Below are 20325 nucleotides of genomic sequence, written 5' to 3'. Positions count from 1 at the left end.
GAACCTTCCGCCGCAAGCTTAAGACACATCTATTTATTTGTGCGGGGCTGGCCTAGAGTTTAGTTTTAAAGTTAGTTTTAAATGGGGTTTTATATTATTTTAATGATAGTTTTAAATTCGGCCTAATGTAATAAGTTTTTTAAATGTTGTTTTAACTTGTATTTATTCTTATGTTTTTATAAGGCTGTGAACCGCCCTGAGTCCTTTGGGAGATAGGGCGGTATAAAAATTTGAATAATAAATAAATAAAAATAAAATAAAAATAGTTTGAGGTAATTGATTAGTTGAAGTAGTTGAATAACAAGACGTTTCAAGAAATTGAAACTTCATAGCTAAATTGCTATGCTAAATGATCATAATAATACTGATCTATTCAAAGGGGGAAAAAACTATTAGACAGTGATATGGAACTTTTGTGAATTACTAAGTAAGCATGGCTAAATGTCTATGGAGATTCTCAATCATCCAGGTCATGGTTGTCCTAAAGGTTCAAAAGGCAACTAGACTTTTTAGGGTTTTTTCCCCTTGAAAACTTTTCACTTCTCATCCAAGATTTTTCAGCCAACACAACATACTTGCACACTTTAAACTGAACAATATATTAAGGCAGAAGCTGATACATCCCAAGGATAAACTCCTCCCCCCATACACACTGTGCAATGTGGTTTATGCGGTGCAATGCCGTGAGACAACGCCATTGGTGAAACAAAACAACCACTTCACAAATGTGCAGCATGACATAGGAGAGCAAACCCATCAGGACAGCAGTCCATCTGCATCTGAAAGACAAAGGCCGCTCTTTTGAAGACAGCGAAGTCCATATTTTGGACAGAGAGGATCACTGGTTTGAAAAAGGGCTATCTATATTAAAATTGAACAGCCCTTTCTTAACAGAGGGGGAAGGATAGGACACCAGCTATCTCCTGTCTACAACATAGTAGCACCAAGAAGGTTCCATACCTATTTGCACTCTGACTCAGATAACTCTAAAGTACAGATAAATTCCTCAATGACTCTCAGAGAACTAATGACTGACCTTCAGAATTCTAGCGGCCAGAGGACTGCTAAGAATATATATCCTTCCATCCACATTCAGCCAGAACTGAGGAAGTTTCTTGGATGAGAAATGAAAAATTTTCAAGGAAACCCCCCCGCCCCCCCCCCAAGAAAGTCCAGTTGCATTTTGAACAGCACATTTGGGATAACTAAGCATGATACCAATCTACCTCCAAACACCAGCAGAGGGTATTACAACCCCATTCTATTCCTAAAGCCCTTGTGTTTGTTTCTTTTAAATAATATAACTTTAGGCTGCTAGCAGCAAGTTTTTAAAAAAGCAAGTCAAAATATTTAAAATGGCTAGGGAAGACATTCAAGCGTGGTGCATCTAAAGTCCAAAAAATCCAGGGGTGAAATGCTCCCGATTCGGACTGGATCGGCTAATCTGGTTGCAATGGCGGCGGGTGGTTCGGAGAACCAGTAGGGTGCCCCCCCACCCATGCCCCCCCAATCGCCCAGTCACCCGCTTGCCCGCTTGGTGCTCCTTTCCGGCTAGCTCGCTTTTCCCATCCGAATGGTAGGAATAGGTTGTAAAAAAAGGCTTTTAAAAGGTAAAAAAAAGAGGCTCTGATGATCACAACTGAGCCGCGCGATCGTCAGAGCCTTTTTTTACTTTTAAAAGCATTTTTTACAACCTATTCAGCAGAAAAAAAGATTGTGTGCCACAGCTGATCGCCCCCCCCCACCCGGGCACGCTGTTTTACTTACCCCATGCCTCCTTTTGGCGTGCACTGTGCATGTGTATGTGTGCGGACCTCGCATTTGGTGTGTGGCACACAACATGCATGTGCAGCTAGTGAACTGGTAGTAAACCAGTTCAGATTTCACCACTGGAAAAATCCACCCCATCTTGCAAACGACTAAAGACACACAATCCAGCTGGGCTTAGCTAAAATCCTGGTTTTAAGGTTGGACGGAAAAACCAAGCTTTTAAAGCCTCGTGAAAGACCTAGCAGGGTTTGGGTCTTCTGGATCTCAGGCTTGGGAAGTGTGGGGTATGTGCATATTGGGCTACACAGCAAAGAGAAGGCACTTCTTCTAAGACTCGCTAGATGGCACTGCTTTATAAAAAAGAGCTGGAGTTACATTGCATTGGAAAAAACAGCAGTGCCTTCCCAGTCAGTGCCTAGATGAAGATGAGTACAAGTAGATATACCACTTAATCCAGCTAGCAAAAATATAGCTTGATGTTTATTTATTAAACATCAGCAAGCATTAACTGGCAAAATGGGACAAAAGCAGGGAGCGAACACATTAATAACAGACAAGCATTTACATTATCAAATCTTGCTAATATTAAAAGGTGCAGAGGCAGTGGCAACAATTTAGCTGGCCAGAATCACTCGTGTCCTTTATGTTTTCATGTTCTCCATCCTCCGGCAAGCATAGCCTCAAAATCAAATATCGTCTACCTTTTTCTTTTGTTTTCCCTTCCACTGTTTCCGCAATACTAGTCATTCAAACTTTCATATTGTGACCTGTCTGCGTCTTTCTTTCCCTCGTCCATCAAACAGACTGGACAGCTGAGATTCTTTGTTAATAACAACAACAGAGTTGGAAGGGACCTTGGAGGCCTTAAATTAAACTTAATTTAGTTTAATTCTAACTACCAAGGCCGCCCTTTCAGATCTGCAATCATTGTAGTCTGCAAGTCGCCAGAGGCATTCCGTGAGTTTCTGTGGTGAAATTTGAAAAGCATGTTGTCATCAACTAGCACGTGTTCTTCAAAATAAAGATTTGTAGGGGAAAAAATAAACCATGACTGGAAAACTAATCTCTCTAAAAGTGGAAAAAATTAATTTCATATGCAAGTAGATCCAAGTACCTGTTTTTTGCAGGATTTTGTGCCATTTTTGCCACAGGTGCCAAGAAACATAAGTGTGTCTTATGTCTTTCTTTCTTTCTTAGTATCTCTTCCTTTCCCCCACCCCTTTGTTCTCCTTATCAATTGTCCATGTCCTCCTCTGGCAGCCCTACTTCTGCCTGATGGGTGACTATATAAATGATATAAATAAACAAACACACAAATAAATATTGTGCTATCTTTAAAGCCACAATGAGATTCAGTCCCTTCATTCTCTTCACCTTGACTTTACTAAATAATTGTGTAAATTTTCACCTGGGGCCCACATGGGCCCGGGACGGAAAGGGGTCCATGCATTGCAATCTTGCCTTCATGTGCAAGCTGTAGCACTCTGATTCTGGCTTAAGACCTGGACCGGGCTGTGCCTCTCTTCTCATCTCCTTCCAAGAAACTCTCACTGAACGAAATTTTATGTACAAGTACAAAGAGCAAAGTGCACATATAATATCAAATATGCTTGAAGGATGCTTGACTGGTGAGAAACTGATTATTTAGCACCTTTCATCATTCCCAAATCTCATTATCCCAGATATCTATTCTTCAAATCCCAGAATTCTTAGCAACTGCATGCTGCCTGAAGAATTGTGAGAGGTAGTTTATATATTTGAAGAACATTTCAAACACTTTTGATGGGAAAAAAAGTTGACTACTATTGGGTGGTGTGGGGAGGGAAGAGAAGAGGGAAAGGCAATGACCCCAATGACTGATTCTTCAGCATCTCATGACCCTTTGACCTCATGATCTACTGACTAAAAAGCCTATCACTGTGCTTTGCTAATCTGAGGTCAGATTCTTTCTTCTATTTTCTACATGTGCACACACAAAGCAAGTTTTAAAACTTTTCTCTAGGATGGGGTGGGCAACTATGCAACTTTACGACTTGTGGATTTCAAGTCCCAGAATTCCTGAGCCAGCCTTTAGGAATTGTGGGAATTGAAGTCCATAGGCTGTTAAGTTGCCATAGCGCCCCACCCCTGCTTTAGAATGTACCTAGACAGGTTTTACCTCATCCTATAATATAATCGTGAAAGTAAATCTGTTGTACTTATAAAACCTGCTTCACTAATCATTGGTCAGGTCAGATTCCCACCCTCAGGAATGCGATGAACACAGATAATGTTGTTTTAGCCTCCAATACCAAGTGTTATAGAATATGGAAATAATCCACCTCAGACAAAGAAATAAAGGAGGACAGACTGTAGGAATTATTCAGTGAGAATCAGTATTTTCCATACAAGAATTTGTAGCTATTTTATTGCACTTAAACACCAAGAATAAATTTGACAACCCTTATTTTCCCCCTTCACCCCAAAAATATAGCATAAAATTTTAGCAGTGATCATTGTTCACAGCCACAGCTTCAAAAAAACTGGAAAAAAGAACCCAACACGATCACGTACAAAAGATACTGAAGATTTTTTTTTGTTTGTTTTGAGTATTCCAGTCACATCAAGTTGCAAAAGAGAGGGAGAAACTCTCTGAAGTTTTTATTTGCTTACATTACAAAGCCGCTTTTTTTTAGGTTTGCTTTTGCTTTTTGCATTCATGTGAAATAAATATTTTCAAAGGTATTTCATATATATATATACATATATATTGTGTGTTTGTTATTTATATAATATATATTTATATATACACATAGTTCCATTTAACTTTTTTCCTGTTACTTCCCCCTAAAGTTAAAAAGTCATAAAATTGTGCAACACTTAGAAAATGAAAATCCCGAACTGTTTCCCACAAATTTTATTTTAGGGCAGAAAAAAGTCAAAATGTGGCTTGTTTGCAGCCATGCAAGAACTGAAGAGAAGGAAGTAAACCAATCCCAATAAAACAGAAAATATGGAAGATAACTGGGAGGAAAAAACAGAAGCCTGTATGCCCAGCCATTCAGGAAGCCAAGTTAATGGAATCTTCATTTGGAATCTCCATTTGTTTAGAGGGGGGAAATAATCTCACCAGCCTAATTGATACTGAACAATGTCATAAGATCTGCTATGAAATTTAAAAAAAAAAACATGTTTATTTTCTAGAGCCAGGAATAAGTTGATTTGCAAAATAACGAATCGGTAAATGTATAGTGCAGCAGAAAATATTCTTCCATTATTCTTTTAAAATTAGTTTCTGAATTCACAAACTATTTCACCTGGAGTAGCCTTTTTTCATCTCGTCCAATTTACTAGAGCTAAAATAGATACATTGATTTATTTAGAAAATCTTTAGAGAAAGAGATATCTCCATACTGCTATATAAAAATATCAATAGACAGAGCACACATCAGCCCTGGTTTCCTAGTTTTATAAAGGGTAATGTCCAGACAAGACCTCATGCATTGCAGTTTATGGACGAGATTTGATTTTGAATTAGAGTGTCGCTATCCTTTCATTTATGATGCTTTTGCTGCATGTTGTTTCTTAACTATAAATGCATGAATTGCTTTTTTGCTCAAAATGTTTGCTATTTTTACTTTTAATTGAATATGCTTCCATTACTTTGATGTAACATCCAGAAAGTCGTATCTGGTCTGATATTTCTGTATGGGACAATTTTTGTTAGATTATAAAAATCACTCCCCCACCCCGCTTTAAAGAAAAGTAGAGAAAAAAAATCAATGACATTTCTTGGGGAATGGGTAGAAAGAAATATAAACAAGCTGTAAATTTTGTTAGAAGGAATAAAAAAAGATGACGACAAAGGAAAAACATAGAAATGTTATGAGATGCTGTCCAAACATTAACAAAGATATTGTGTTGGAAAAAGTTAGCAATCCATTAGACACTGAAATCATTTCCCTCTCCCTGCCAAAATAATTCAAATAAAAATAGAAATGGTTCTTTTTACAGGATAAAATGATGTACAGTATGTAAGCTACTTCTTCCCCACATGGTTTATGTTACAATCAAGAAAGGTACTGGGTTGTCTAATCTATGAAAACAGGTCAGTCTTCAAAGGTAGTATTAATTATGACTATGAGCTCTAGCAGTACAAAATAAATAATAAGAATGCTTTTTATTTTGTTGACAATTTCTTTGCAGATGTTTGGAATCATTAGAAATGAGCCATTATAAATGCTAAAAATCTGAAAAAGTAAGGACAGAAAATGTAGAAGAGAAACAAGTATAGCAATGGATAGTAATGTGGCTATAAATGCTTCCTTAGGTAAGAAAAAAAAAAGTTTTAGAAATGGCAATGCAATCCGTAGGTTTAAAGTGCAGGTGCTTATGTCAGATGCAACAGGCAAAACTCAAAGGAGTTGAAATACATTTCAGTCTGTCAGGGTTTTTTTTTTACTGGAAGACTAAAAACTCAACTCAGCTTCCTCTAGACTCCAGCTTCTCTTAGCTTATCAAAGCATTGTTCAAAATGATGATAGAAGCTATAAAATATTACAAAATGCAGTGTTTAAGTTGCCATAAGATGGCAACTCTTGATAGAAAACATGGGTAGTGAAAACAAGTGAAAACTCAGACAAGATAGGCTGTCAAGGTTTAACAACACTGAAAGTGTTTAAGATGTATTACCTCATGAAAACTGAGATTTTCATAAGGAAAGAGCACCAGAGTAGGTCTCTAGACAGTTATTTAAGGATGAACAAGTTAAAAGGAGATTCAAGCTCAAAAGAAGATCCATTTCTTCCTTGGAATCCAGGGCTGAGTAGAAGGCTTAGTGATGCTCAATATAAAATTATATTATGTGAGAGAATGACCCTTCAAAAATAGGTGTCCATGATAGTGAGGGCCATGTTAATGTGAAATATCAGGATAGAATTGTGTAAAGAAGCCCCCCAAATGTTCTGAAATCCAAGTAGTTTAAATATGAACATGTATTCAGATCCATACATTCATACAATACCTCTTGAACTCTAAAAGCCCTTCCCAACTTAAATAATCTCAATATAATTCTTCACAGCTCCAATGGAGCACTGAATCATCCAATTATGTTATCAGTTTTGTGTAAATGGTATATTTCTACTTTGTTCCATGTAAAAAAGTAAACTTCTATTTAAGGCAATCAAATCCTGTCAAGTAGGCGCCCTGTAATTATCATCACTTCCCCCTGCTCCAGTGGGAAATTATTCTTGCATTTTGCAAACATAGTTTTATAGCATCATGTATTCACATTTCTTAGAAGATGGAAAGCAAAGCAAAGCATTTTACGGAAAAGGTAAAACTACATCATTCAAAATGTATATAGTAAGCTTATCCATTTTCTGTTGTAATTGTTCCTAAACAAGCATTGTTTGTTTGTTTGCTTTGAAATACATATAGCGGTTTATAAAGTTAGATGTCATGCAAATGAAGGAAGTGCCATTTATAAGTTCATTCCCCTGGTAGTAGAAGTGTATGGTAGTTAATCTCACACCAAAGAGTAAAGACTCTTAAAGCTAAAAAAATAAAAAGGAACAAAAAACAGAGAGACTGCCAAAAAAATAAATAAATCCTCAAGCTTCTTATTTCTGTTCTTGGAAGGCAAGTAGGTGATGCCTTCCAGGTCATTTTCAACATGTTTTCTCTATCGTTCAAAAAAAAAATTATACAGGTTTAAGAAGAATCAATTTCACTGTTTCTTCAAGCTGGCTTTTATGTCATGATATATTAACAGGTATTGCCACTGTTCCAAAGTTGATTCTGTCTTCATGATGCCATTCAGATGTGCAGTTTGGATTGTCAGACTTCCGCAGCATATAACAAGTGAACCTGACAGGGTTCTTGTATTTGTGTAAACTTTCTGCCTTTCCATTGGGCCATGTCACACATCCTTTTTCCCCATTTTTAGTTTCTTGTACCTTTTTACACTTTTCATAACAATTTATCACAAGTCAACTCCAAAATGTAAACAATAACATATTAAGTCACCCACCCCACCCCAACTTTATTTTAAAAAAAAATCAACCACAAACCCAAACAGTTGATATTTCTAGGTATTACATAAAGATCCATTTCAGCAATACTCAAAAGTTTACGAAATAACACGGGTTTCATTTTTCCTGTAAAAAGGCATGCAAAGTACAAGAAATAGCGAAATGTTTCATTTTGTTCGTTAAAAGCATCATCGAAATGCCTCTAAGTGTCATTTGTAAAGCTTTCATTTTCTATCTTCGCTGGAAAGGGTTGGCCTCTATTTTTATTTCAAATTAAGGGGCAGTTTTGTTTCCACACCATCTTCCATGCTGCCATGTTTCCTGAAATTTATATGTAGGAAAGGTGGATGAAGGTAGGTGGTGGGCTTTGGGAGACATTTACTGATTTATTTGGTTGTTAACGGCTTAGTGCTACCAAAATTCAGCTGACTGCTAGATAAGAGATAGAGTCCAGATCTGGGAGTCTGGCTACTGCTATTAACTAGTTAAGAACCCAAGTCTTGGAGAGGCAGAGAGAAAATAATATTCACAATGTTAAAGGTAAGGGAACAGAAGGCCTGCTGAGACAAAGACAAAGTCAAACTCAGTTGCCTACTAAGTCAAAACAGCACTTTTTTTTTTAGGCAGCTGTTTTTCAACTAATCATAAATAAATGAAGCTCCTGTTATAAATTGAATAGTAGTAATTATATACTTCACTATTTTGAAAATATCTCACTATAGTGAAAACTAACATGGAAATAATTGTTGCCATGTCAATATTTTCAAATTATTATTTCTTTTATGGTTACTTAGAACTTTTTTTTTTAATTAGGCAGCTTTAAGATGTGTGGACTTCAACTCCCAGAATTCCTCAGCCAGGATGAGGAGCTGAAGTCCACAGATCTGAACATTTCCAACACTGACTTAAAAGCATGGTTGTGATGACAAACTATTGGCCATTTCCTTTCAGCTCAGTCTCTGAAAAAAAAGAAAAGAAAAGGGCATTTTTCTTGCTAGAATTGTTGGGACTATCTGTTGGCCTAATCATAAAACCTATGCTGGTGGGAAGATAAATGAATGATATATTTTACAAGCCATTCAAAATAGAACTTAATTCACTCCAAGAAAAAATTGTAAACATAGAGATTTTCTCGAGTAATAGAAAGTTGTTTGGAATTTATGTAATAGTTTAAATCAAATAATTTTGTTTATTTATTAGATGTGTATGGCCACCTAATAAGTTAGTTGCCTGCCTCCCGGTTTTAGGAGCATGTGACATCTGGTTCCAGGTACAACTGAAAATGCTGGCATGGACTCAGAGAGGCTTCTTCATGTGGTGTCTGGATGTTCCAATTAGTATGACCTCCCATTAGGAGGAGCAGCTATTTGTAGCTTGCAACTTCCAGGAGATGGGGAGGCAGGGGGTCTGAGGCCAGAAAGTGCTGGTTTTCTATTTGATGAAGGCTTTAACTCAGCCTCTTCCATGTTGGTTTCCTGTTGTCTACAGAAAGCCGTTTCCTGCAATAGGGCCATGACACAGGCCGTCTTCTATTAGGATGGCACAGAATAGCAAACATGAACCAGGTGAAACAGGAGGAGAAAAGTCTACTAAATGCTCAGTTTATTTTGATAAGGAGTTCTGAGGGTAAAAGGAATTCCCAGCAAGAAACAAATAGGAGAGCCAGCTGCCAAGTTCCCTAGATAAAGGATAAGAAGTATCTTCCTTTTGTAGTGAGGCAGTGAGAAACTTGGCCTGCAAGGCAGGTGCTTCAGCTGAAAGACACAAAAAGAAATAGTTGTTTTACTCCAACCAAACACTCTTTTCTAAAACTGGTTCTTCACTGCTAGCCTTTCTTGCCTCCACATAATTATTTTTGTCATTTGTTTAAAGGTCTATGAATGTCCTCTGTGGACAAATATGGAACCTTGTTTGCTACTGGTGTCCAGCTCTCACAATCTGGAGAAATAAAGATGGCCTTTAACAACAAGTATATATTCCTATTATATAGGAACTTGGCTGCTATGTTGGAAGGGCTTCTCCTTAACAATGATCTCTTGGGACCGGAGGAGACCAGCTGCTATTACTGATTTGTGAATGATGCCCCTTTTATGACTTTTGGACTTGAACTCCCAGAGTTCCTGAGCCAACATGGGAGTTCTGGGAGTTGAAGTCCATAAGTCCTAAAGGGGCCATCATTCCCTACACCTGTGCTATTAGGTTCAGTTAGGCTTGGCCCACACAGCCCCAAGAACTGCTTAAAAAAGAGAAGAGAGAAGATGGAAGACAGCATATCCAACCCTCAAATTCTGATATAAAAGAATATGCGAGACAGAGCATACATGTAAGCATCAACCCAGTTCTAAAAATGGGCTTCACTGCAACTTTTTAGGGCTGGTGGGTAGGGATGGGCAAATTTTCCTCCACCCAAACACTGCTTTCTCAAACTGGTTCTTCACAGCTAGCCATTCTAATCTCATATAAGTAATTATTTTTGTCACTTGTTTAACGCTGTATGAATGTCCTCTGTAGACAAATACGGAATCATCTTGACAGTTGTGCATGTTTATATGTTTGATAAATTAATTTAATGAAATTCTTACCCGTCTATAGCGGCCAAATGAATAGGCGCAGCTCTACTTTGCATGGAAAGGGTCATATTGTACCTAACATCCATGTAGTTGTTACATATAAGAACCCAACAGAAAAAAAAAATCAATTCCAGGAACATGGCTAAATGCAGAAGAATGCAAAATCCACACTTTTCAGAGCTAAGCACTTGATGCTTTTAATGGGTGAATCATCTAGTGTTGTTCAACCCCAATCTACAATTTTTCCACCCCTCCATGAAGAATTTTACATAGTTTACTAAGTTTCTTATTTTAAAAAAAAGGAAAAAGCTAATCCCATGTTTCAAGTTCTTACTGCTGGGTCATCATAGGCTGTAAAACGTCAAACCCCCCACAGCACAAAATAGTATACAAACCCATTACATACCATTTCATATATATATATATATATATATAATACTATGATGTAATAGTATGGATACAATAATGGAATAGAAAGAATGGCAGTTTCTTTAAAAAGAAAAGGACCACTTATTTATTTAATAAATGTAGTTTTATTCAAACACATTAATGTAAGCTAGAAAAAAATTACTGATGCCTCTGAGAAGGATATGAACAGAGGAAGGGTTAACTTTATGCTATCTTGGATCCATTTAAAGTACATTAAAATATTCTTCATTCTTGTGAAAGCCCAATAATACATAAATGCTAGTTCAGCTTAATTGTTGCACTTCTTACAGCTCTAAATTTCAGATGTCGGGCACAGATGATGAAACAACACCACGTTCGTATGTTGGGTGAATTAACAATGGCTTTAACTGATTATTTTTTTTTACTATCTTCTTTGGAATGAATTTTTGAATCCATATTTTACACTGACACACCTGTATACTGCTATCTGTGTGCCAAGAGAAGCGATAATAGGAATCAGCATAGATTGGGACTGACTTACTGTGGTAAAACTGAAGGTGCTCCAGATCTGTGAAAATGAACAATTTGCCATTTGCCATCCCGGCGGTGCCAGATTCGAGTTTCCTCCGACTGGGCAGTGCGTGGGATCCCACTTGTATCCACATACTGTGTGATACGAATGTAAGCGATGCAGGCAGACTCATCTCCCATTAAATGGATATGTGGATTCAGGATGGTTGTGTGCACGGGCTTGCTGTTCCTGGACCACACTGCAGATGGGGGGGAAAAAAGTCAATGATATGAAGGCAGCTTCCAAGATCTTCTCAGGGTACCTCGGAGATTGTTACCTCATTCGTGTGGAAATAGCTGAATCAATTTGAAAAAAAAACAAGTGTGCGATACATTTTGCTAGGATTTCAGTCTGTGTTCCAGCCACATTTAAAACAGAATGCAATATTTCTTTCAAAGGTGTATTTCTATTATTCATTGACTACAAACGCTTTTTGCTGCTCCAATTCAAACCTAAGAAGCTTAATTTAACAATTGTGCAAATCTTTTACCCCAGACTCAGAATGTACACTCAGAAATTCTGTTTAGCCTTTTTATTGGCAGACTTCCATCATAGCAACCTCTCAGATTTTTTTTACAAACAACCAGAGAACTGTAGAAATGTAATAGTAAATATATATACAGCATCAAGACAAAACTCAAATTTTTGATTTCATGAAAGGAAGAATAGACAGAATATAAATGCTAACTTCTCTGTGTTAACAACCTAGAGTTACCAATTCCAGCTCAAACTATTCCTTGACATTTTCCGATCTATATCTATATCTATCTATATCTATATCTGTCTATCTATGCATGTGTTTATATGCATATGTATACATATATGTATGTGTGTATATACATATCAGGGGTGAAATCCAGCAGGTTCTGATAGATTCTGGAGAACCGGTAGCAGAAATTTTGAGTAGTTCGGAGAACCGGCAAATGCCACCTCTAGCTGGCCCCAGAGTGGGGTGGGAATAGAGATTTTGTAATATCCTTCCCCCAGGAGTGGGGAGGGAAAGGGGTTTTTGCAGTATCTTTCCCCTGCCACGCCCATCAAGCCACGCCCACCAAGCCACACCATGCCCATCAAGCCATGCCCACAGAACTGGTAGTAAAAAAATTTGGATTTCACCACTGATACATATGTATATGTACATATGTATATACACATATTAGAAGCCATTTTTCAAAGGACAAAGTTCCAAGGGGGAGGAAGAACATACAAATTAAAATTAATTGCCTGTAGTTAATGGTATTTAAATAGTGCAAATAAATAAATAAATAAATAAATAAATAAATAAATAAATAAATAAATAAATAAATAAATAAATAAATAAATAAATAAATAAATAAATAAATAAATAAATAAATAAATAAATAAATAAATATGGCCTGTATAATTAATTGTTCAATTCGTATATAACGACTATTCTCTCTTACGCTCTTCCATAACTCCCCTTTCCATCCTTGATTGCTTAGGGATTAAACACACACACAGACATACACCAATTAAATCCCATTCCAGCAACTTTTCAAAACATAAAGGATGCTTACAGTTTTCAAAGTAGAATCGATGGAAATCCAGCCCTTCCACCAGGTTCCCCAGAGCTTCTGGTTCAAATGCCGTCATTCCGGGGTCACACATTTTACTAGAGATGTCCATAAAAAAGTAGAGGATCAAGACAAATAATTATCTCTCTACTCAAATTTACTTAGAAGCTTTTCATCATGCTGATGAATATAAAGTGAGAGTATAAAACTATACCCATCCATCAGTGAAAAAGGGTGAGAAAGAGCTGTGAGTGGAGGTGGGGGGGGGGCTAATATCTCCAAAAAGACTGTCCCTCACTGCTTCCAAGGATATTTATTTATTTGTTTATTCAGTTAATTCATATAGTCACCCGTCTCAAACCAATTGAGAAGACAAGGTCAATTATGAACATGGTAAGCACATTGAAGCTGAATTCAAAGAGAGGAGATAGGGGTTGCTATATGAATTTGGTCTGACTTGGGATCAAAGTCCCTTCCTCATGTGTCACATTGAAGAATCACGGGCTCATTTTGAGAGAAGTGGCATTCCTTTTTAGAAGTACCTTGTACCAACCTACCTTCATATTTAGAAATTCTATGCTAGAATATTGAGACATAGGTTTACATAATATGCTTAGGGGTATTTTTTAGAAGGATGAATTAAAAGTCTCACAGTATTCTCAGGAGCAACAGTGATCTGCTAAAAGTCCATGTCAGCCGTGTGACAAAAACTATCCAGCTGCTGGTTGACTTCTGATACAATTTGAAGAGAAGGTTTCAATTCTCAAGTGTCAGATGTACTTGATCCACAGGTTACTGTGTTTTTTATATTTTCTAGATGGGAATTCTTTGCTACTGTTTTGTTATCGGTTTATTATTTAAACCATTTAATAATGGCATTATTTTATATTGCCCATACTGTACCGATTATTCTTAAAAAGAAGGTATGGCAGACTATGTTTGAGAAATCCATTTTTAAAAGAAAATATACCTTAAAGTAACGATTTTAGTAAAGGGAGAAAATAAACAATTGTTTCCAAATAAAATGTTCTATTAGTTTCTTTTTTAAAAAACGTATGGAAACTACTCTCTTATCTCATAATTACCCAACAAGGATATACCCTTGTAATTCATGGATGTTTTGCTACCGTTAATTAGCTTTTCTGTCTTTCCTTTTAATAATGAAAAAAACATGGGATTACAAATGAAGGTCAATATTGTCTGACTCCACCACAATATTGCAAGAACGAGTAATTTACCTTATTTGAATCATCTCATAAAAACGTTTCCCATTAATTCCATATGTCTTTCAAGATGTCTGCTAGGCTCTAACAATGATATGTTTGAATCACCTTGCTACTTAGTTATTTACAGAACTAGTAGTGGTTTTTGAATACTTGTTTTTTTTTTAAAAAAAAACATTCTCAAGGATAAAAGAAAAAGAAGGTCTTTTTCTCCTATTCTTCATTAATACATTCACAAAGTTCATTCCCTCCATCAGGAATCATAATTTAGTCAGCAGTAACAGCTGAGATTTAGCACTGGTCCAAAATAATCCATTTTTTTGTGATTGTGTTGGAAGATAATAACAAAATAATGTACAATGTACAGAGAAATTGAAAGTTCCTGAGGTCCATTTCTAGCTGTGATTTAAATGTGATCAAAGAAAGCCACTAATTTGCTTGCCTTCATAGCAAGCTGACATTTCAAAACCAGCCAACATCACTATGCTGTTTTCCATAGATAAGGCATTTAGAATTACTAACTACACTCCTACACACTAGGCAAGCTGAGAGGACTGCTTTTTCCCTCTATACAAACCAAAACACACAGAAGGTAGACTCACGTGTAGGACTCAAAGTCCCCGTTACTTATTGCTTCAATCAGCTGCTCTGTCACCTTAATGATTTCCTGTTTCCGTACTGTTGGATTTAAAAGAAGAGAAGAGAAACAGTGAAATTGGATGGAAACTGACAATGATAAGTAGCCCTTCTTAGAACTGTATGTCTGTTTCTGCTGAGCATAGGAAATGCATAGAATGTGATTGGGCATAGAAATCAAATTTCATTATTTGGAGGATCCCGTTTCTACTTCTTACTGCTTTGAATTCAAGTCTTTGGGACACCTCAGCAACCACACTGATGATAAATAAGATTTTCAGTATCTTTAGGGGTGGGTTTTCTGCATATCGAAAACTATCTGAACCGGAATGAATTATGCAAAGTAAAAGCAACTGCAGCAGCAATCACAAAAAAAAATATTAAAAAAAAATTAATGAGTGTGCTGTCTTTCACTTTAACAAGGTTGACTCAGCCTTCCACCCTTTATAAGGTAGGTAAAATGAGGACCCAGATTGTTGGGGGGGCAATAAGTTGACTTTGTAAAAAATATACAAATAGAATGAGACTATTGCCTTATACATTGTAAGCCGCCCTGAGTCTTCGGAGAAGGGCGGGGTATAAATGTAAACAAAAAAAAAAAATCTTCTGAGGGTGAGGAACACAGCACTTCTGCACTACTGTTTTGTGCCATGAGGAGATTGGTGTCATCTCTCATTAACCTCACTTCACCCGGAATTCAGCTTTGGCTTTGACTTTGGCTCTGCCCTGGTTTGTTTGTTTAAGTACTGCAAAGCTGGTGCATTTCTTTGCAGTTGTGCAAATGGTGGGGGTGGGATAGTTCACTTCCCCATTGCATAAACTTTTGCCTCATCGCACTTCCTGGCTCTGAGCGCAAGGCAAAAATCCGTTATCTCCCAAGAATAATTTAGCATCATGTTTTTGAAATTTGTCTGTTCCTATATGCATTGTTTAGAACTCATCCCTCTTCTCCCCCCATCATCCAATTACAGCTGCAACATGCAATTATGATCACAGCTATTTGAAAAAGCAACCAATAGCGAAATTGTTAATGTACTTGCATTTCACCTTCACAGTTGTTTAAATATAACAATAGCAGCAAGGCAGCTGGGGAGTGTTTGGACTATTTTAATGCTTTTTTTTTTTAACAATTGACCTTCCCTTGAAGAACTTCTTATCAGATTTTTTTCCCCCAGAAGTCAGCCAACACAAGAACTCGTACTGAAAAAATATGGATGGGAAGGCTAGTAATTTATTTTTCTATTTAGGGGTTACAAGAGTCATTCAGAAAGTGGAACATTCATTGAATTATCTTGTTTGAACCCTCCCAGGAGCAGCATGCAGAAAAGGTGAGCATCAGCTGGCTGATAGAGCTCTCCAAAGCTGGTTAGCCCCAGCTAATGAAGCATCATAGCTCCAGGGACATAGCATCCATAAAGGAAAGATATAGGAGATGAAGAAAAAGTAAAAAATGTCTCAATAGTTTATGTCTGCTTTTTCTCAGAAAGGAACTGACGCCCCAGTGACTACTGTAGTATCACTGATGGAAGGAAGGAGTTGCAGCTAATTCTAAACAAGGGGAAGATAAAAGCATATTTGGCAAATTTAAACAAATTCGGATCTCCAGGATGAATTACTAGGACACGGAAGAATGTAGAAGAGATGGTTGCACAACTCCTGCAATCTTTCCTGGAAAACTGGTGACATCTCTCAAAAGTGAAGGCAAACAAAAGGTGTCCCTGTTTTTCAGAAAAGAATATGTATGACCGAAGGAATTTCAGACCTATTAGCTTGACTGAGTAGATTTTTAACATAGCATATTTATGTGCACTTAGATAGGAACAAAACAATTAGCCAGAAACAGAATGGATTAATCACAAGCAGACTAACTCTGTGTACTATTTAATGGACTCATTAGCTTAATAAACTGGGGGAATGTCATGGGCATAGTATATCTTGACCTCAGCAACGCATTTGACAAAGTATCTTTTATCCTTATTAATAAAATCATAAAAGGTGGGCTAAAAGATATATCAGTCATAACTGGCTGAATGAATACACCCAGAAAGTGCCCATCAACGGCTCCCTATCAGCTTAGAGCATAGTGAAGGAAATGAATAATAAGTTACTTTTTTAAAAAGTGTAATGTATTAAAAAGCTATTATGTTCTTACTGTTGTAAAATGACCACAAATTGTATTCAGTAAAACAGTACATGATGACTTGCTAAAAATCTTTCTTAGAAGACAGAAACATAGGTCCAAGGCAAGGCCACAATTCAGTTAGATAGGAACATCTGCCCAGAAAGAAGCTACTAGTAAACAAGATAAGATATCTGTTCTTCTAGAGAAATTGTCATGATGACCCTTCAGAAGATGGAATGACTTAAAGAAATGACTTAGTAGAATAAGGGGGCTAGGGGGAAGTTTCTTAGGTGTGGCGTGTATTGTGTAGGAGTATAAAATGTGTAGCTTGAAAACTGCTTCTTGTGCTCTTTGAACTCAATCCATTTGGGAAAGGTCTAAGAGGCCGCGCTTGCAACCTCTTTTTATTTTTCTTCATTTTATCTCCAATAAACCTTTGATTTTGTGAACCAGACTTTTTTATGAATCATGAGGATTAAAATATTTGGGTCTTATATCTCACAATAGTATTAAGTGGAACGCCATTAGATCTGCTCTGGATCCTATGTTGCTCAACATTTTTATTATGGATCTAGACCAGTATTTTTCAAACTTGGCAACTTTAAGTTGCGTGGACTTCAAATTTTGTTATTACTTTTAATGTTTTAATATGTTTAGATTCATAGTTTTAATATGGTTTTAAATGGTGTTTTAACTTTTGATTGGGAGCCACCTAGAACCGTTTAGATTAGAAGATGGATGGCTACATAGAGTAAATGTTTTAAATAAATAAACTCCCCATGATGGCTGGGAAATTGTGGGAGCTGAAATCCACACATCTTAAAGTTGCCAAGTTTTTTAAAAAATGGACATAGATGAAGGGAATGAAATTTGATGATTGTCAATTTCCACATGACATGAAACCATTTATTTTCTTCTGCTTGTACAGGTAAAAATGTTGTATAGATATTTGTATTCAAGCTGGCTTTTTCAAGAGGAAGACTGAAGGAAATGAAAGGAAATTAAAAGCCTAGAGAGTAAAACATATGAAGAAAAGTTGCAGGAATTGGGTACAGTTAGACTAGAAAAAAGAAAGACTATGGGTGACATGATAGCAGTGTTCCAGTATTTGAGTGGCTGCCACAAAGAAGACGGGGTCAACTTATTTTCCAAAGCACTTGAAGGGAAGATAAGAAACAATAGATGGAAACTAATCAAGGAGAGAACCACCCAGAATTAAAGAGAATTTTCCTGAGTTAGAACAATTAATCAGTGAAATGACTTGCCTCCAGAAGTTGTGGGTGCTTCATCACTGGAGGTTTTTAAGAAGAAAATGAACATCCACCTGTCTGAAATGGTATAGGATCTCCTGCTTGAGCAGGGGATTAGATTAGAAGACCTCCAAGATCCCTTCCAGCGTTATTCTGATTAAAGTAGACGTAATGGGACATGAAGTTCTAAGTCAACCTGACAAACTAAAAATAATTAAATCCCCATATGTAGATAGCATCATCCAAGTTTCTTAAAGAACAATTCTGATCTTTGCCCATATTATGCAATTCATATTTCACATCAGTATCTGTTTCAAAGAGCTAGAAAGCAGCCAATAGTGGAAATGAGACATCAGTTAGAAATGTTTGTATTAAATGTCATCAGTTACCAGGATCTTATTATCATATGTGGTGGACATGCCCAGAAGCCAAAAACCATTAGGAGAAAATAAAGGGTTGATTAGAAGAAATGATCCAACAACACATTGATTCAAAACCTGATCTGTTCTTATTGGGGATTCTACCAGAGAAAATCAGTAAAGAAAATATTTATTTGATTATACATGTAATAATGTAATAAGCAGCAAGAATTGTTTTTGCGCAAAATTGGAAAGTAGAGAAAATACCCCTGAAAGGAGAAATTATTAGAAAAATTTTAGATTGTGCAGAAATGAATAGATTAAATAGATTGATGATTAAAAAGAGGATTCAGAATATTTTAAGATATGGGATAAATTCTACCATTGGTTAGAAGATAAGCAATGGATAATTATGGAAGAAAATGGTATAATTAGAATAGTGTTTTTGTGGAAAAATGGTAATAGATTAAATTGAAGTGAAGAAAGAAGAAACAATAAAGGATGGAGCCATGAAGAAAACACCGAGATGTTACACGGAAGGAATGATTGATATTTCAAATGTTTGTTTGTTTATAAAATAAAAAAAGTTTTGAAAAAAAAAAGAAATGGCTGTATTATTACAGGGAAAAATAGGTAAACCCTTAGAAGAATGAAGCTTGTTGAAAAGCCAGCAGTGCTCCACAAACCACATCTTATCTTACAAATATGTTGTTTTTGATGTTATCAGCAAACCCATAGACAAAGGAATTCGGTGTATATTATATAAAGTCAGGTATGCTGTATACTTGGATTTTCTAAACAATTGACAAAGTATTTCACAAAAAAATTTCTGAGCAAACTCAGCTGCCATGGAAGAAGATATGTGGCCTTGGAAATTGGCAATAGACTTATATACCGCTCCATGGTGCTTTTCAGCACTTTCTGAGTGGTTTATAGAGTCAGTATATTGTCCCCAACAATCTGGGTCCTCATCTTATTGACCTTGGAAGGATGGAAAGCTGAGTCAACCTTGAGTCGGTCATGATTGAACTGCTGGCTGTGGGGAGAGTTAGCCTGCAATACTGCATTTCAACCACTTCGCCATCTCAGCTCTTCCCTTTCTGATATTCTGAGCATGGAATTTGTCATTTTTTTTCTCCTGTCTTTCTCCTCCTTCCATATATGTTTGTGTGTGAATGTTGTATTTTCACTGCTGTTTTACGAAGAAGGTGAAAGGCAGGAGAAAAAAGAAGGCAAATTCCATGCTCAGAATATCAGAAAGAGAATTTAAACCAGAACTGCTGAAACAGTAACTCCCTTATGAAAATATATAAAAACCAACATTTGCAGAAAGCGTACAATGCTGGTGCATCTTTAAAAGAGAATATTAAAAAACTAGAAAATATATTAAAAAATTCAACCCAAACAATTACATATTCAGAGCAGTTCTCTTAGAAGAAAAAACTATAGAAAGTAAAGCTTTATAGACTGAAATGAAGCAATGTATAGGGGGATACCAGAAAAATATGCAAGGTGTATATTTCTGAGGATAAAGAGAAGCTTCCTCCATTTCTTATAATATTATAACTTGAGATAATTCATTGAAATTAAATGCAAGGAAGTTCTAGGAAATAAAAGGAAATATTTTTTCCCCACAGTGCATAGCTGGAATTTGCTATCAGTAGCTCCCATTTAGATGGTTTTAAAAGGAGATTGGACAATTTCGTGGCTATCAATAGCTATCAAAAATGATGGGTCTTTGTCATCTCCCTAATTGTAGATATCTTGGCTTAATATGAATTGCTGTGAAGTAGCCGGAAGAGATTTTCCCAGATGCATCAGTTGTCCACCGAGTGACACAGGAAGCTGAACTAAATGTGCTACCAAGAAGGCTCTTCCAATCTTAAGT

The 20325-nt window shown here is 36.5% G+C and overlaps 1 protein-coding gene across 1 annotated transcript in view; it reads right to left on the bottom strand.

Annotated features, from left to right (window-relative positions):
- Window positions 1-4395: 4395 nt before the first annotated feature.
- The window catches only part of CAMK2A (calcium/calmodulin dependent protein kinase II alpha), a 177945-nt gene continuing 162015 nt past the window's right edge, over window positions 4396-20325 (bottom strand). Inside the window, exons 16-20 of the mRNA XM_058169649.1 lie at window positions 14673-14748; window positions 12851-12945; window positions 11283-11511; window positions 10364-10426; window positions 4396-9535 (exon numbers count right to left, since the gene is read on the bottom strand). Of these exons, the coding sequence (XP_058025632.1) occupies window positions 9532-9535; window positions 10364-10426; window positions 11283-11511; window positions 12851-12945; window positions 14673-14748 (467 nt within the window). The 3' untranslated portion in view covers window positions 4396-9531. The remainder of the gene's footprint in view (window positions 9536-10363; window positions 10427-11282; window positions 11512-12850; window positions 12946-14672; window positions 14749-20325) is intronic.

The sequence above is a fragment of the Ahaetulla prasina genome, chromosome 2 (genome assembly GCF_028640845.1).
Source record: "Ahaetulla prasina isolate Xishuangbanna chromosome 2, ASM2864084v1, whole genome shotgun sequence".
Lineage (NCBI taxonomy): Eukaryota > Metazoa > Chordata > Lepidosauria > Squamata > Colubridae > Ahaetulla > Ahaetulla prasina.
Note: the sequence above shows the minus strand (reverse complement) of the source record. Positions and strands in the feature narration are given on the sequence as shown.